The sequence below is a fragment of the Filicampus tigris genome, chromosome 10, assembly GCF_054856515.1.
Source record: "Filicampus tigris isolate MCC_2025a chromosome 10, RoL_Ftig_1.0, whole genome shotgun sequence".
Classification (NCBI taxonomy): Eukaryota; Metazoa; Chordata; class Actinopteri; order Syngnathiformes; family Syngnathidae; genus Filicampus; species Filicampus tigris.
In genome coordinates, this window is record NC_141226.1 from 3,635,985 (window position 1) to 3,650,728 (window position 14,744).

Here is a 14,744-nt window from a genome sequence, read left to right on the forward strand (position 1 = left end):
CGATGTTCAAAAATGCTGTCGTCGTCTACTACCAAGCGAAGCCCCTCCCCTCTCCGCTGTGCACAAATGAGCGGCTGCAGCATTCAGGTTTCAAATTTCCTGCGGTCAAACGCGAGCGAATGAAGCCTAGCGGAACGCTTCATCTGCGTTTGGTGTGAACGTAGCATTATGCTTAGGCTTTCTACTACTTCCCAACTTTTCCCAATATTTTGAAATGTTAACTCATTCAATAAATGCACTTTATTTGACTTCATGCTCTTTGTCTGTAATGTGCAATGAATGTGTTTTATGGATTTATGATTACCTAATAGCTAATTATTATTAGTTCCTAGTCATCATATTGTACTGAATTGATGGAATTGGAAGTGATTGTGCTGAAAGTGTTATGTAATTTTGAAAGAAAATGATAAAACAGAGGTGGACAGTCCGTCCCGGGGCCGGAACGGTCCGTCCCTACGTGCTGGACGGACTCCCATTTGTGGGACGGAGGACGGTGGGGCCACAAGTTTTAAAAAAGGGTCAGACTAAGCAAGGGCGGAGGTGGATTTTAGTCTGGCCCACTAATCATCCCTCATGCATGTGACATGGTTAGCTTTAGTTTTGCTAAAGCTAATGCAAATAAATATTCAGTCACTGCATGTTCTCTCCTGCGGAGCCGCCTTCATTAATTGCGTGCACAACGCTTTTCATGTGCTTACCAGTAGTCACATTGCACATGCATATTCTGCCCTCTAGTGGTTCAACACATGTTATACCATGGATAATGCCACAGGAGTAAGCCATTTCACTGATGGACAGAAACATGCCCAGCCCGTCGTGTGTGTGTAATCCCGGATAGTTTTGTTAACTAACTGTTCACATTTAGTACTGCATACCTTTGGTTGCGAAATATGTTCTTGTGTGGGACATCTTTAGACCGTAAAAATCTCTACCAGCGTATACATTTAAAAGACCCGGAAGTGGAAGGCTTTGTTTGCTCTTAAAATAACCCTGCGTTATTTTGCAATAATTATTTTATAAAAAATGAAAATGTCTTAAGTTAAATCGCAAAAGTTTTGCAATAAAACACAATAGTATTGCGTTATTACTCAATCTTAAATTATCTCTTGATCCAGTCTGCATCATCATCATCATCTTCATCACATCACAACAGGCTTGTGTTGCAGCTAAATGCTATCTTGGTTAAAAAATTGTAAACGATTCAATCCACTCACAATACTCCCAGCCGGTAAGTGGATGTGCACAGGAAATTAGCCAGCTAATGATCTTTAAGTAATGTTTATGAGTGCACAGAGTGCGGGCGGACCGCCGGAATGCAAGGACAAAAGCGATTTAAATAGACGAGGACGGATGGGATTGGGGGGCAATCATTTTTATGAATAAGGATGGAGGGACGAGGCTGGAAGGGTACCAAGGTCACGAATGAATGACGGAGTACGGACCGGCAAATTAGGGTCAAGTGCCCAGCTCTGGTTGAAACATGCTGTAACTTGGGTTAAAACAAATGAGCATCTCAGACATTTGCCAATGTAAACCATTTGGGAAGTCCTAATGAGGGAAACCATAGCATACATCCCTCTGGTAGAGATAAAGGGACTTAAGAATATAGTCAGACACTGATCTTTCAATGGTCAGTGTATTTCACTTAGATGTGGCTCATAACACTGTCATACTTAAAGTCAACCCCAAAAATTTCTTTACAAGAATATGTTCTATGCAGGGCCACTAGTAGAAACATGGCATTCTGATTCTGGCGGCCATTTTGTCACTTCTGCTGACTGAAAATGACATCACAGTTGCTCAGGGCTCAGATAAGGACCAATCACGACTCAGCTTCAGAAAACAGGTGAGCTGTGATTGATTGTTACCTGAGCCCTGAGCAACTGTGATTTCATTTTGACTTGACAGAAGTGACAAAATGGCCGCCCCCTGAGATGACTAAAAACGTGTGAATATTGCTGCTTAACTCATATGCCACAAACACAATATGTTTGAATGCCATGTTTAGATTAGTGAAGGTGCATAGAGCATATCATTTTTTTTGGGGGGTGGGGGGGGTTAACTTCTCTTTAAAGCTTACTAAGAATATTTAGCTCTGTTCCTCAGGTGGAATGGTGCTGAACCCATCCTACTTTGGTACAAGTGGACACCACAACACTATGATCCATGAAATGGGCCACATATTTGGACTGTACCATGTCTTCAAGGGAGTGAGTGAACGGGACTCCTGTGATGACCCATGTCAGGTAAAACTGCTACGTGCACTTTTAATGAGACTTTATTTACAGTACGTTAAATGGATCTGTATTTTATTTTTATAGGAAAAAAATATCCTTGAGTATAGCCAAGATGCCTTCAGCAAATTGTGATTTCATGTGGAAAATACTAGGGCCCAAGCGATTAATAGGCCGATTATGGCCTCTTCATTATGGCCTCTTCAAATCGTGGCCAAAATCTATCAGCCGTATGGCCTATATTTGCCGAATGGATTTACTTTTATGTACTGTAACCATTTACAGCAGATGTATACAAGTAACACCGGCCTTGTTATTTACTACACCTAAATCAATACTATAACCTGGCACCCTTATTTATGTATGGTGAATTTAATTGGTAAGGTCTTACTTTAGACCTTACCATCAACATAATGCAAAGCTTAATTTTTACAAGCATTGCTTGGGTGAGCAATGCAACTTGTGAACATAATTGACCTGGATGTCACAGTTTTACACACAACTTCAAGTCACGGTGTCTTTTAAAAAAACATGAAAACATTACTATGTGACATGAAAACACACACTTCAAGGTGTTCTAATAGTATTTTACGATCGACGGTGTCGAAAGGATGAATGAAATGCATTGGGGGGAAAATTATTTTATGCATCATATATTATTAAAACTAATCGTCTGATTAATCTGTAATTGATATTTTTTTCAAAAATAGGCATCGGGCTGAAAAAAAATCCATATTGGTTGGGCCCTAGGAAATACCGGCTTTTTTTCAAAATTGAAAAATAAGATGAAATGAATTGGCTCATCTGCTGTGTGTGTGATGTTGACATACCCAGCTGGATAGAGATGTTCATTTCTTGTGTTTGTTTTGTCCTGTGTGTATGTAGGAAACCACCCCATCCATGGAAACTGGAGATTTGTGTGCTGACACTGCACCAACGCCCAAATCCAAAGCCTGCCATGATCCCGGAGCTGTTAATGATACATGTGGCATCACCATGTATCAGGACACCCCTTTTAGCAATTACATGAGTTACACAGGTGAGTACATTTGTAAAAATAATTGGGAGTGATAAACATTTTTTTTCTTTTTTTAATCAATCTCGCCACCTGCCTCTGAATGTTTAGCATACTTACAAACTGCTGGTCGAAGTTGATGGGGGATGAAATTTGATCATAATTCACAATGCTACTTGTGCTCTCTCTGTTTTCCCTTTAATAGATGACAACTGCACCAATCATTTTACTCCCAACCAAGTAGCCAGGATGCATTGTTATCTTGACTTGGTCTATCAGAACTGGTTGCTGGAACGCCTACCTGTTACCATCCCAGTGCCAGCAATGGTGACCGACCAGAGTCCAGATTCTGTCTCTATTTATTGGGTTGCACCATTAACAGGACCACTCTATGAAAGGTATTGAACTGGGTTCTGTATGATATTTTTTGATGTTTTTTTTGTTTGTGTTACCCTAATCCCTGATTACACTTTCAATTTAAAATTACCTCTTGAATTTAAACATATTATTAATGTGGATATATCATTACACCAACATTATGTGCTGGTAAAGTATTAATATAATACACCAGTAGTGACTGATGGCTAATAAACATGTCAAGATGTCTCGTTTTTTTTTTTAATTCCTAAACTAATTTTGCCATTAACAAAATTTAATTTGAGTTAATTCATCAAACTATCATCATAAAACCTTAGTAAATATTGGAACTTTATATGCAATATTTTCAACTGTTATTCAAGTATAAGAAGTACTGTAATATTAAAAATTGTAAACAACACAATTTGTCACGTGAGGAGCTGGATTTGGACCCAATAGCAGATGTAACACGGAACTTGAAAAGTAAGTCTTTATTAACTAAAATACAAAGTAACTGCAGAGAGCAGGACTGGAGGAATTCTGACTAGAAGAAAGCTTGCATCCTCACTCGAAGAAAGCTTGACGTACTGATGTGTCATTGAGTAACTCAAGCTTATAAACTGTTAAGACATCAGGACTATATGACATAATAAAGGACAAAGCATAAAAGGACCATAGCAACTGCATAGCAAGTAATACATCAAGGAACAACCGGTCCCAACAGTACCGGCTACCCTAAGGGCACCACCTGGTGCCCAGAATCTAAGATAACAAAAGACAAACAAGGTCAAAAATCAAAAACACTAAATAAACATAAGTACAAAACAACAAGAATCATAGTGACTAAACAAACACTAGAAAACAATCTCGACTTGGATTAAGACAGCAAACAAACAGCAGTTCGACACGTCAAAGACAATGAATCAACAAAGACAAAGAAAACAATACACTAAATACAAACAGACGAGACCACGAGCAACACCTGGACAAGACACAAAGCGTATAGAGGGAGCTGACTGGGTAACACAAGTGATCGGGTAAACGAGCGCAGGTGGACGTAACCTGCTTGACTTGACTAAGACAGCAAATAAATGCAACAAAGACAATGAACCAACAAAGACTGAAGGAAAGCAAGGAACCAAATACAATGTGATGAGGCGAGGAACACCTGGATAAGAAACAAAGTGTTAGAGGGAGCTGATTGAGTAACTCACGGGGATCTGATCATCAGAAAAACGTGACAAAAACTGACAAGGGCTTGAATAATGACTGGGGAAGGGATCGGGAAAACCAAAGTCAGTGACAACGTGTCACTAACTCAAGCTTATAAACTGTAAGACATCAGGCCTATATGACATAATAAAGGAAAAAAAGCATAAAAGGACCATAGCAACTGCATAGCAACAGATACATCAACTAACAACCAATCACAACACTATTTACTATTACAGTTACAAAAAAAGTAAGTAAACCCCTTGGAATTACCTTCATTTTTGCATAAACTGGTCATAAAATGTGATATAAGATTTATTTAGTCATGACAAGAGGCAAATACGGTTTGCTAGAGAACGTACCCGATAATATGTTTTCATGTTTTTAATGGAGACACGATGTAAAGGTTCACAGTGCAGGATGGAAAACTTAGGGGAATCCATAGTCAAATGACCAATGTAAGAGCTAAGTTAAAAAAAATATCTCTCATTATACCAGAGCTTTTACAAAAAAATGTGTGGTCTGTTTTATCGCCTTCCACCTACAGTGTGGGTACAATTCCTCCGTCCGTTTATCTGCCATTTTGTCCGGCCGGACCAAATAGTAGTCCGACTACCATTGTAAATGGGCTTCTATTAGTGACAGAGAACAGAGAAGTGGAGCTTACTGTCGATACCACATACATTACGGTAGCTGACATTTTCTTATTTGTGGGGCGGGGGAAGGCGTGCATCATAGTGGAAAGTGGTGAAGATGACATGTTTTTCATGTCATTGTAACTCATGAACCATTTGTGCTAACAATGTAATTCTAACTGATTCTGAAAGCAGAGAAGCGGAGCTTTGCATCGATATCATATACGGGGGGAGAGGGTGCGAAAATAGATGTTTACATGGAGCGGAAAAAAAAGAGCTTCCGACTATGCTTAGTCCGACTATTTTTTTTAAGTTTGACGCTTATGCCTACAAAATGGGCGTCCATCATAGGCAAATAGGCGGAACAGTCCATCACACAGAGAATTCCCTGCACTGCATAATACTTACAATTAAGAATTGTTAACTTTCAGCAATGAAGCTGCAAAGGGTCATCAAAGTATCTCTAAAATCCTCGCTTTTTATCAGTCCATGGTGCGACAGATTGTCCTAGAATGGAGAAAATGTAGGACTTTTGAGGCGTTCCATAGGAGTGGTTTTCCTGTAAAGATGACTGCAAGAGCACAGCGCAGAATGCTCAATGAAGTGAAGACAAATCCTAGTGTGCCGGCTAAAGACCAGACAGAAATGTCTGGCATATGCAAACATTTCAGTTGAAAAACTGATGATGAGTAAAGCATTAAACAAGAATGGATTTTGGAGAAAGCCGCTACAGTCCCTAAAACAGTACTACCCGTTTGAAGTTTAGAGCACCTGGCTCTTCCACATTGCTACTGGCAAACTACTGTATTGTGTGGACAGAGGAAACCAAAGTTGAATTGTTTGGAACATTATGCACAACACTATGAGTGGAGAAAAAAGGCATAGTATACCACCATCAAAACCTCATCCCAACTGTGAATCATCATCATCCTTTTGGATCCAACATCCTTTTGGGATTGCTAACCCAGAGCCTGGACGCATTGCTAACAATGACTGTAATGTAAAATGAATGTCCAAGTCTGCTAATACATTTTGCAGGGTTAGGGTTAAGACTATCTGTCTGCCAATTAAAGTTGAAGAGAACACAACCACAGCTGGGTTTATATGGAGCCATGTATTCTGATTAGAAAGGATCCAAATGACCAATCAGAATGAAAATGCTTAATATAAACAAACCCAATCGGAATAAAAAGGGGTGGTATATTCCTTTTGCCAATCCGAACGAGCGTCATCGGAATTCCATCGGAATAGCCAGGCTGCGTCCGGTCTGTGCATGCTCTGTCTTGAAGTTAATGCGTAGCGGGGTCGTTGTATACGCACTTTAAAATGGCAGTGTCTTACCAGAGCTCGTCTGCGACGCGAGAACTTGTTTTAAAGTGCTGCTAACTTTTTTAAAATCAAGCTACTGCTTTAATAAAGTGATAAAACAATCGCAAATACTGTGCTAAATAGATAGATGAATGAACTCCATCTTGATGGATCACGTGATGTTTACATCGATCCCCGCGGGTCACATGGTTGGAGCACGGCTGATCTCATTAACAGGGTGCAGCAAGTAAACGGCCGATCAAAATACATCATGTCCAGGTGACCAGAGGTCTTCATTTGGAATGATTTCAATCCGAATGACAATAAAGTCTCCATGTAAACCTGGCTAATGACCGAAAGAACAAAAGTACATCAACAACTGAATGGCTTCAACAGAAGAAAATACGCCTTCTGAAATGGCCAAACATCAAAGAGATTGATAGGCTGTAGCATGACTTCAGGAAAACCATTCCCACCAAACATTCCAAGGGAATTGCTGAACCGAAACAGAGAAATTCCTCCTTTACATTGTGCAGGTGTGATCTGCTACTACATAAAATGTTTGGCTGAGGTTATTACCTGCCAAAGGAGGCTCAGCCAGATACTAAATCTAAAAGTTCACAATTTTACAACCCAGCATGCTGACATTTACATGTTGTGTTCAGTTAAAACGTGGACACAACTGTGTTCGTCTGTTGCTGTGACCGGACAGATCACAATTAATATTTTTTTGCAGAAATCCAGGCAATTCCAAAGGGTTCACAATCTTTTTCTTATAACTGTGTGTGAATGTATCTTATTTTTGAACAATGGTAATTGACACTTTTAAGTGTAAAAATAAGTTTAGGTTGTATATAAAACCTGCTACCTTTAAAAAAAAAAAAAAAAGGGAAAATGATAAAAGCAGCTCGCCATCTAGCGCTTCTCACTACATCTGCAGCTACCCCACTACTAGGATTTCCATCCCACTCCTCCCTCATTGCAATCCATGCTCCTTTTTGTAACTCAGCATTTGCCTTGCTGGAATCTTTTATTGGGACAAATCAAGCCTCAAATGACATCATGCATGCCAATGACATCACCTAAAAGTTTTGGTGTGGCTTTGAAACCCAACATTTCTTGAAAGGTTTGGCCACGTTCCAAATTTTTGTCTGAATTCTGATGTACCACTGTATTGATTAACATAGCATGCATTACTGTTGGATTGAAATTGGCCACATTATTGAGACAAGCAAAAATAGCCATCATATGTTTTTCTCTTATCCTAGCTCCTCCTCCCACGTGTCTGCTGTCAACTGTGGGGAATGTGAGAAAGACGGTGTTTTCCACCAATATGCCTATGAGGCGGCTTCACCTCGCAAATGTGACACATCTGGCTACTGGCTACCCGATGAGGCTATTGGTCAGTCAAAAACCTTGATGATGGTTTACTTAATATACAGTGCTATGAAAAAGTCTTAGGCCACCACTAGTTTTGTTTTTTATTATGTACATTTTGTCATAACATTCATTTTGACATATAAACCTGTGAGGTAAGACAGATACATCATGATTACGCAAAAACAACAATACCAATTTACACAAAACGTTGTTAAGGGATGGTGCATGAGACAAGGAAAACAATTATCTCAATCTGGATCAGATACAGCTTGTATACATTTTCCTTTACCATTTGAATAACTATGGAATCAATGCGACCCGTCTAGTAGTGATAGGAATTCTGGCTCTTTCTAGAGAACTGACTCTTTTGGCTCGGCTCACTAAAAAGACGAAGCAAAACCTTTTTCATCTCCCAAATGGCTCTTCATATTTTTTGTTGCTTAAATTAATTTATTCCCTAAAATAATTATACATATAATTTTTTAAATACAATTATGCATACAAATGTAAAAACGAAATATGCACTGCTTTTTTTAACATTTATTGTGAGATATTTTTATTTTAATGCTCTACTTAATGATACAAAAATATTAAATACAAAAAATAACTATAATTGAACGTTTAATACTTTAAGATTAGAACTTTTTCCTACTAAATTACAGTGAAACAAGCGAATTATTCCAAAACACATAAAACAACTGTAGCGAAAATTCGGGGTCACTCATAAGAGTGTAGGTAGTTAATAGTGACCGGGAGTAATGCCTGCATTACTGCTGCTCGCCTCTAGGGCACCGCATCAACATTTTGGGTTATTTAGAGGGGAATTTGACAAAAAACCTCATTGAATCAGTCTTGAAATGTGAAGGCACTACAATAAAATATGTTGTGAGCTCTTTGAATAAAATAGAGGTTAACACCTTGACCCAAACAGACAATACACGCTTGACTTCTGTATATGGACAATATATATTAATTACAACTAGTGAAACATACAAGAAAATTCTATGATATGGCAAGCCTAAATAAATGAAGAAGAAAAAACAAATATCAAAATTAATTGGAAAAATGGGACGTCTGATAGGTGAGTGTGAGAAGGTGTAAGGATGACTAGAGTGAAGGTGGCGGGCTTTATGGAATTCACAAAATTTGCTAACATTCACTACAAAATGTGTATGCACCCACTGAAGCCCGAACGAGCTGCAAAGCAGTTTCTTACGTTTGACAAGCGGAGTCTCACGTGAGGAGCAGGTGGAAGGACCTTCACTCGTTTGCAGATGGAAAAAGAAAAAGAAAAATGAGGTAGCTGGGAACGGGACCAAAAGCTTGGTTGGGTTCTCATGGGGCCCGCTGCTGCGCGGTGTCGGGGTCCGTCAGGGCTTTGCTAGCCTTTTGCTGGCCTTCAACCAAAGGGACAAAGCCAGCGTGTTGCTTCAGCTTTTTCTCCCCAGAGCTGAATTTCGGCTCATCTGTCACAAGCGTGGTGATGGAGATTGAGAACCCAGATCATCAGCTTTTGCAGGTCGACTGCTGGAGGTTTCCGGGCGGACTTTGCACGCGTGGGAGCGCAATCAAAAATGAAGCCAAAAGATAAAAAATGGAGATGTGGAAGAGAGTGAGAGGGAGAGACTTGGTTGAGTCGCCAGGAGGAGAGAGGGCGAGAGGGTTGTTGAGGGAGGTAGCGGCAACGAGAGAGGAAACAGAGAGCAACAGGAGAGAGTTACAAGAGAGGGCAACCGGAGAGAGTTAGGGGACAAAAGCCCAGACCTTTCATCTCCTTAAAAAAAGGGAGAGGTGGTGAGGTGTGCGCCCCCCAGCTCAAGTTTCAGGTGCGCCTCAATTTGTGACATTAAAGTCAGATTTGAGTCTATTGAATTGTCCTGTTTAACACTAGAAAGTCTAAAGCCCAGCCATTTGGCTTTCGTACCTTTTGAGTCTGAAGGTAAGCCAAGTAAGTGGATTAGTTTTGAACTAACATCCTTAGTCAGGTGTGAACAGCCCAGCAATTTGCATGTTCTAATTTCCATGGCCAAAGGGCAAGCCAAGAGGTTGAAACCATTCTTGTGGCAATTACTCTGTACTACTGGGGGATGTTGCTATGGGTGGGATGAGAAAGAGGTAGCATTTTAGAACTAGTCTACACTAAAGTACCACACTATTTTGTGTTCAACACGCTACAATTCGTTATTATATTTCCACTGCTGTGATCACAATTCTTTTTTTCCCCTCCCTACTCCGAGAGAAGTTAAAACAGTTTGTTTTTCATTTCTTACTGGGATTTGTTTCTGGTGCATAGCATTCAATCAAGACTTCTTTACTTTTACTTTACTTTTACTTCTTTAAATTTCTGCAATGAAATATAAAACCACAAATTTGTGCAGCATGTAGATAAAGTGATAGAGAAGGAACATATCCAATGCATTTAGGCTTAAAAATATGTTTTTACGGCTATGTACTGTAATTTTGAAATCTGAAGTCAAGTTTATTCAACTATTTTTCAAGTTATTGTAAAATGGGTTTTGGAAAAGAGAACATGCTTACATTATTGCAATGTTTTTATTTACCACAATTATAATTTCAGTACAGATTTGAGCAAGAATCATACAATACAATACAACTTTATTTGTATAGCACGGTAGTCTTTTGTCATCTTCCTTGTTCTTAGTTGACTGAGTCAGTCAACTATTACTGGCATGTGACCATGCACAAGCTATTTATCTACCTTGGATTCTTAGTTTAGTCGCGACTACCCATCCACCTCACCACACCCACAGACTTACAGTATATATGAATGGAATATCAATAGGCACCTTGTGGCTGAAGCTAGAGGGCAGCCATCTTACGTTGCCTCTATTTCTGACAACTTTTGTTATGTTTTGCCTCTGAAAACACTGTTTTCAGTGCGTTTTACGCTGGGATCCCAGTATTGAGACATGAAAGCCTCTCAAGAACGAACTTCACTGTTTGTATCAACCATTCAGAGTATGTTATCTCAGTATCGTGAATTGTGATTGACACGTTAGCATTATATTTCGCAGCAAATTTTGTCTCGATGGGCTTTGCTTTCATTTCATTGTTAATGGTTCTGACGACACGATGCAGACAAATCTTTGAATACCATTTAGAGATATACCTTTTAAGTGAAATTTAAGAATTCCATGCTTATCGATGAAATGCACATGTCGCACTTCTCCTAGACTTATTGGTATAACCATATGCCATACATGGTGGCATTTTCACCTCAGAGATACTACGGAATACTTTCCGTACCAACTGTACATTGTCTAATTGGTATGATCAACAATAAATTGATAAATTGACTGTCTGTGATAACATGTCAAAATACTGTGTTACACAAGAAATATTAATAGTCCTATTTTGTGTTGTGTTTTTGAACTCCAGGCCCACCCGATGTTGAGCAGCCATGTGAGCCAAGTCTCCAAGCGTGGAGTCCTGAACTCAGCCTTTATGATACTAATGTGACATCACCGTGTCCTGAAACGGAGGGCTGTACACTAACACTAAAATTTCGCTACCCCATTGTGCCACACACTCTTACCCTCTGGATAACTTATGTCTCAACAAGTAAGTCTGACTTTAGAATTTGTATAGTACAATGACACAGTCTATTAATACACAAAACATTGGACACATAGACATTTGTGAAATTCTTTGCTTCAAACTTGTGAGATATTTGGAGAAGGCTTTGGTTTTTATTTAGAATGACTGCACCTGATCAAATCCATAAAGGCATGATTAGATGACTTTGCATAGGAGGCTAGTATAGTCAAGAAGTATTTGGACCGAGACAGTGTCTTTTTGAAAATAAACTACTAAAAACTAACTAAGCCACCCTGAAAACGAATTAACACTAATTAAATTTAAAAAAATAAACGGCGGCACGGTGGACGACTGGTTAGCACGTCCGCCTCACAGTTCAGAGGTCGTAGGTTCGATCCCGGCACTGGCCTCCCTGTGTGGAGTTTGCATGTTCTCCCTGTGCCTGCGTGGGTTTTCTCCGGGTACTCCGGTTTCCTCCCACATTCCAAAAACATGCATGGTAAGTTGATTGGACTCTCTAAATTGCCCCTAGGTGTGATTGTGAGTGCGGATGTTTGTCTCTGTGTGCCCTGCGATTGGCTGGCAACCAATTCAGGGTGTCCCCCGCCTACTGCCCGAAGACAGCTGGGATAGGCTCCAGCACGCCCCGCGACCCTTGTGAGGAGAAGCGGTATAGATAATGGATGGATGGATGAAATAAAAACAAACTATAATTAAAATTCCAAAACTATAATAACCCCGATCACAACTTATTGAAACCAAATCTTGTGGTGGTGTATAAAAGTGAAATCGTAAAATCCTATCATTTTCCAAATGCTTTTGGACCTAAAAGTATATCCGCTATATACAGAGTATAAGAGTCAAATTCAGGATTTTATGACGGTATTCAGGTTTTAATGAAAGTAATGGGTATTCATCCACTCCATTTACCACTTCTCAGATAATCCTGCTATTGCTGACATAGAGCTGATAACAGACACAGGTAAAACTATGAACCTTGGACCACAGCACGCCTTCTGTGACATGCTCTTCACCCTGCGCCTCGATACCAACAATGTTGCCATCAGTGCCATAAAGCTCTGCACCTTTGATGAGAAGATGGAGATTGATGCCGCAATGTTGTCTTCTGGCCCTGGTAGTCATCTCTGCTCTGGCTGTCAACCTTTGCTGTATCGCATTCACCGGCGGCCACCCTTCACCAGCAAATTGCCATCACCTCAGACCCAGCAGACGTTCACGGACAGGTGATTTTTACGTGATTATTGAAGTATGATGTAACATTTCAAAGCTGACGAAAACGTGAGGGTGAAGATAGAGTTAAGTACACCAGTTAGCACTGATCTCTGTCAAGGCATGTTGCACACTGTTTTATTCTATATTCCATTATCATTCTCCCTTTAGGAACATTATTCGTCACTGTTGAATAAAGAGCTATGTTCAGAATATATGTACTGTATATTTTTCGTGCTGGAAACTTTATCAAGCCTACCAAAAATCGACACATACAGTACAGTATAATCATTTTAAATATGTCGCATTTTCCCTTATTAATTAATGAAAAGCTCTGTCATACAAAGTCAAAGGACAAACCCACCACCCCCTCTCAATTTCATAAAGACCATGATCAGTCCCCTTCCACTTTTGCCATGTTAGGCGGTACAAAGATCTGGTTAAACAGAAGACTTTTTTTTGTGTGTGAGTTTAAGATCTCTGTGGCGTCTACCAGTTTTGGTGATCAGGTATAGATGTTGGAGCCTTTCAGGTGTTTTGCTCCATACGAGATCCTTATTCTGATCTTGGCCTGGTTCTGGACCTCAGAGGTTTCTCTTCAATTCCATCAATGAAGTGGTTATTTCCTCTTGGCTGGCCTTCTAAATAGTCCATCTTACCTGGAATTACTAATAGACTGTCCCATTTTTTGTGTATTTCTGCTTGCTAACAGTGATCAGTTTGCTTGATCTGATTTTTTTAGGGTACAACCACCCCTTTCTAAATAAAATATATGCTGTGTTTTATTTCTTGGACTTCCCTTGTAATGCATTATCATCTTGACAAACCTTTTTTAAAATTGTCCTGCTGTTGTTGTGTTAGCGTAAATTGTTATTTTTGTTGTTGGAAAAGTTCATTGACTTGCATGAGTGTGATGTATTCCTCGTCCGGCTTTACGTCCTACTTCTATTTGAATGGCACGTTGTCAGGACTTGTTGCTAGCTGTTGTTGGCGTGGTCAGTGGTTTAGCCGCCGCTTACAGTCTCAGCGCTCGTTTTGGATACTGCCGCTGAAGACCAGTGAGTCAGCCGTCAATTTGCTTCCCCTGCCGTTGCTGCTGATATAGTGTTGCTGTCGGACTTGGTGTCAGCCACTGGTGGATCGGGCTGCAGGTGCCGAATCCATTGGGTCAACCGCCGATTGCATTTCACCAGTGGGGCCTAGAGATAGTCGTTGTTGGAGCCTGAATCAGGTTACCACTTGACTGCTACTGTTGGATGCAGAAGAAGCGAACAATGCTAATTGGCCCAGCGGGAGGGTTATCGCTGGCACCCGTTCGTCCGTATGCGCTCTCCACTTCAACCTGTAAAAATAATCAGCACAATATTCTGATTTTTTGGAATTCATAATGGCTTTTCCTCATAAGAGAGCTGAGCCAAAAGGCGAAGCTCTCTGTTTACCTGTCAATATACGTTCCTACCCTCACCTATGGTCCTGAGCTGTGGGTGTTGACCAAAAGATACAATTGGCCGAAATGAGTTTCCTTCACAGGGTGTGAAGGCTCTACCGTAGAGATAGGTTGAGGAGCTCTGTCGTCCACAAGGGGCTTAGAATACTGCTCCTCTGCATCGATAGGTGCCAGATGAGGTGGCTCTGGCATTTGATCAGGATACCTCTTGAACACCTGCTTGGCGAGGTGTCCTTGGCACACGCTGGAGACACACTACTTCCAGTTGGTCTGGGAACACAACAGGATCCCTCTGGAAGAGCTTGACGAAGTGACTGGTGAGAAGAAAGTCTGGGCTTTCCTATCCCAGATAATTGGAAGACGATGGA

The 14,744-nt window shown here is 40.3% G+C and overlaps 1 protein-coding gene across 1 annotated transcript in view; it reads left to right on the plus strand.

Moving 5' to 3' along the window:
- Positions 1-14,744, plus strand: part of pappa2 (pappalysin 2) — a 105,767-nt gene that overhangs the window by 27,545 nt on the left and 63,478 nt on the right. The window contains exons 6-11 of the mRNA XM_086043446.1: positions 2,107-2,246; positions 3,120-3,273; positions 3,455-3,647; positions 8,030-8,163; positions 11,541-11,723; positions 12,640-12,943. Coding sequence (XP_085899572.1) covers positions 2,107-2,246; positions 3,120-3,273; positions 3,455-3,647; positions 8,030-8,163; positions 11,541-11,723; positions 12,640-12,943 — 1,108 coding nt within the window. The remainder of the gene's footprint in view (positions 1-2,106; positions 2,247-3,119; positions 3,274-3,454; positions 3,648-8,029; positions 8,164-11,540; positions 11,724-12,639; positions 12,944-14,744) is intronic.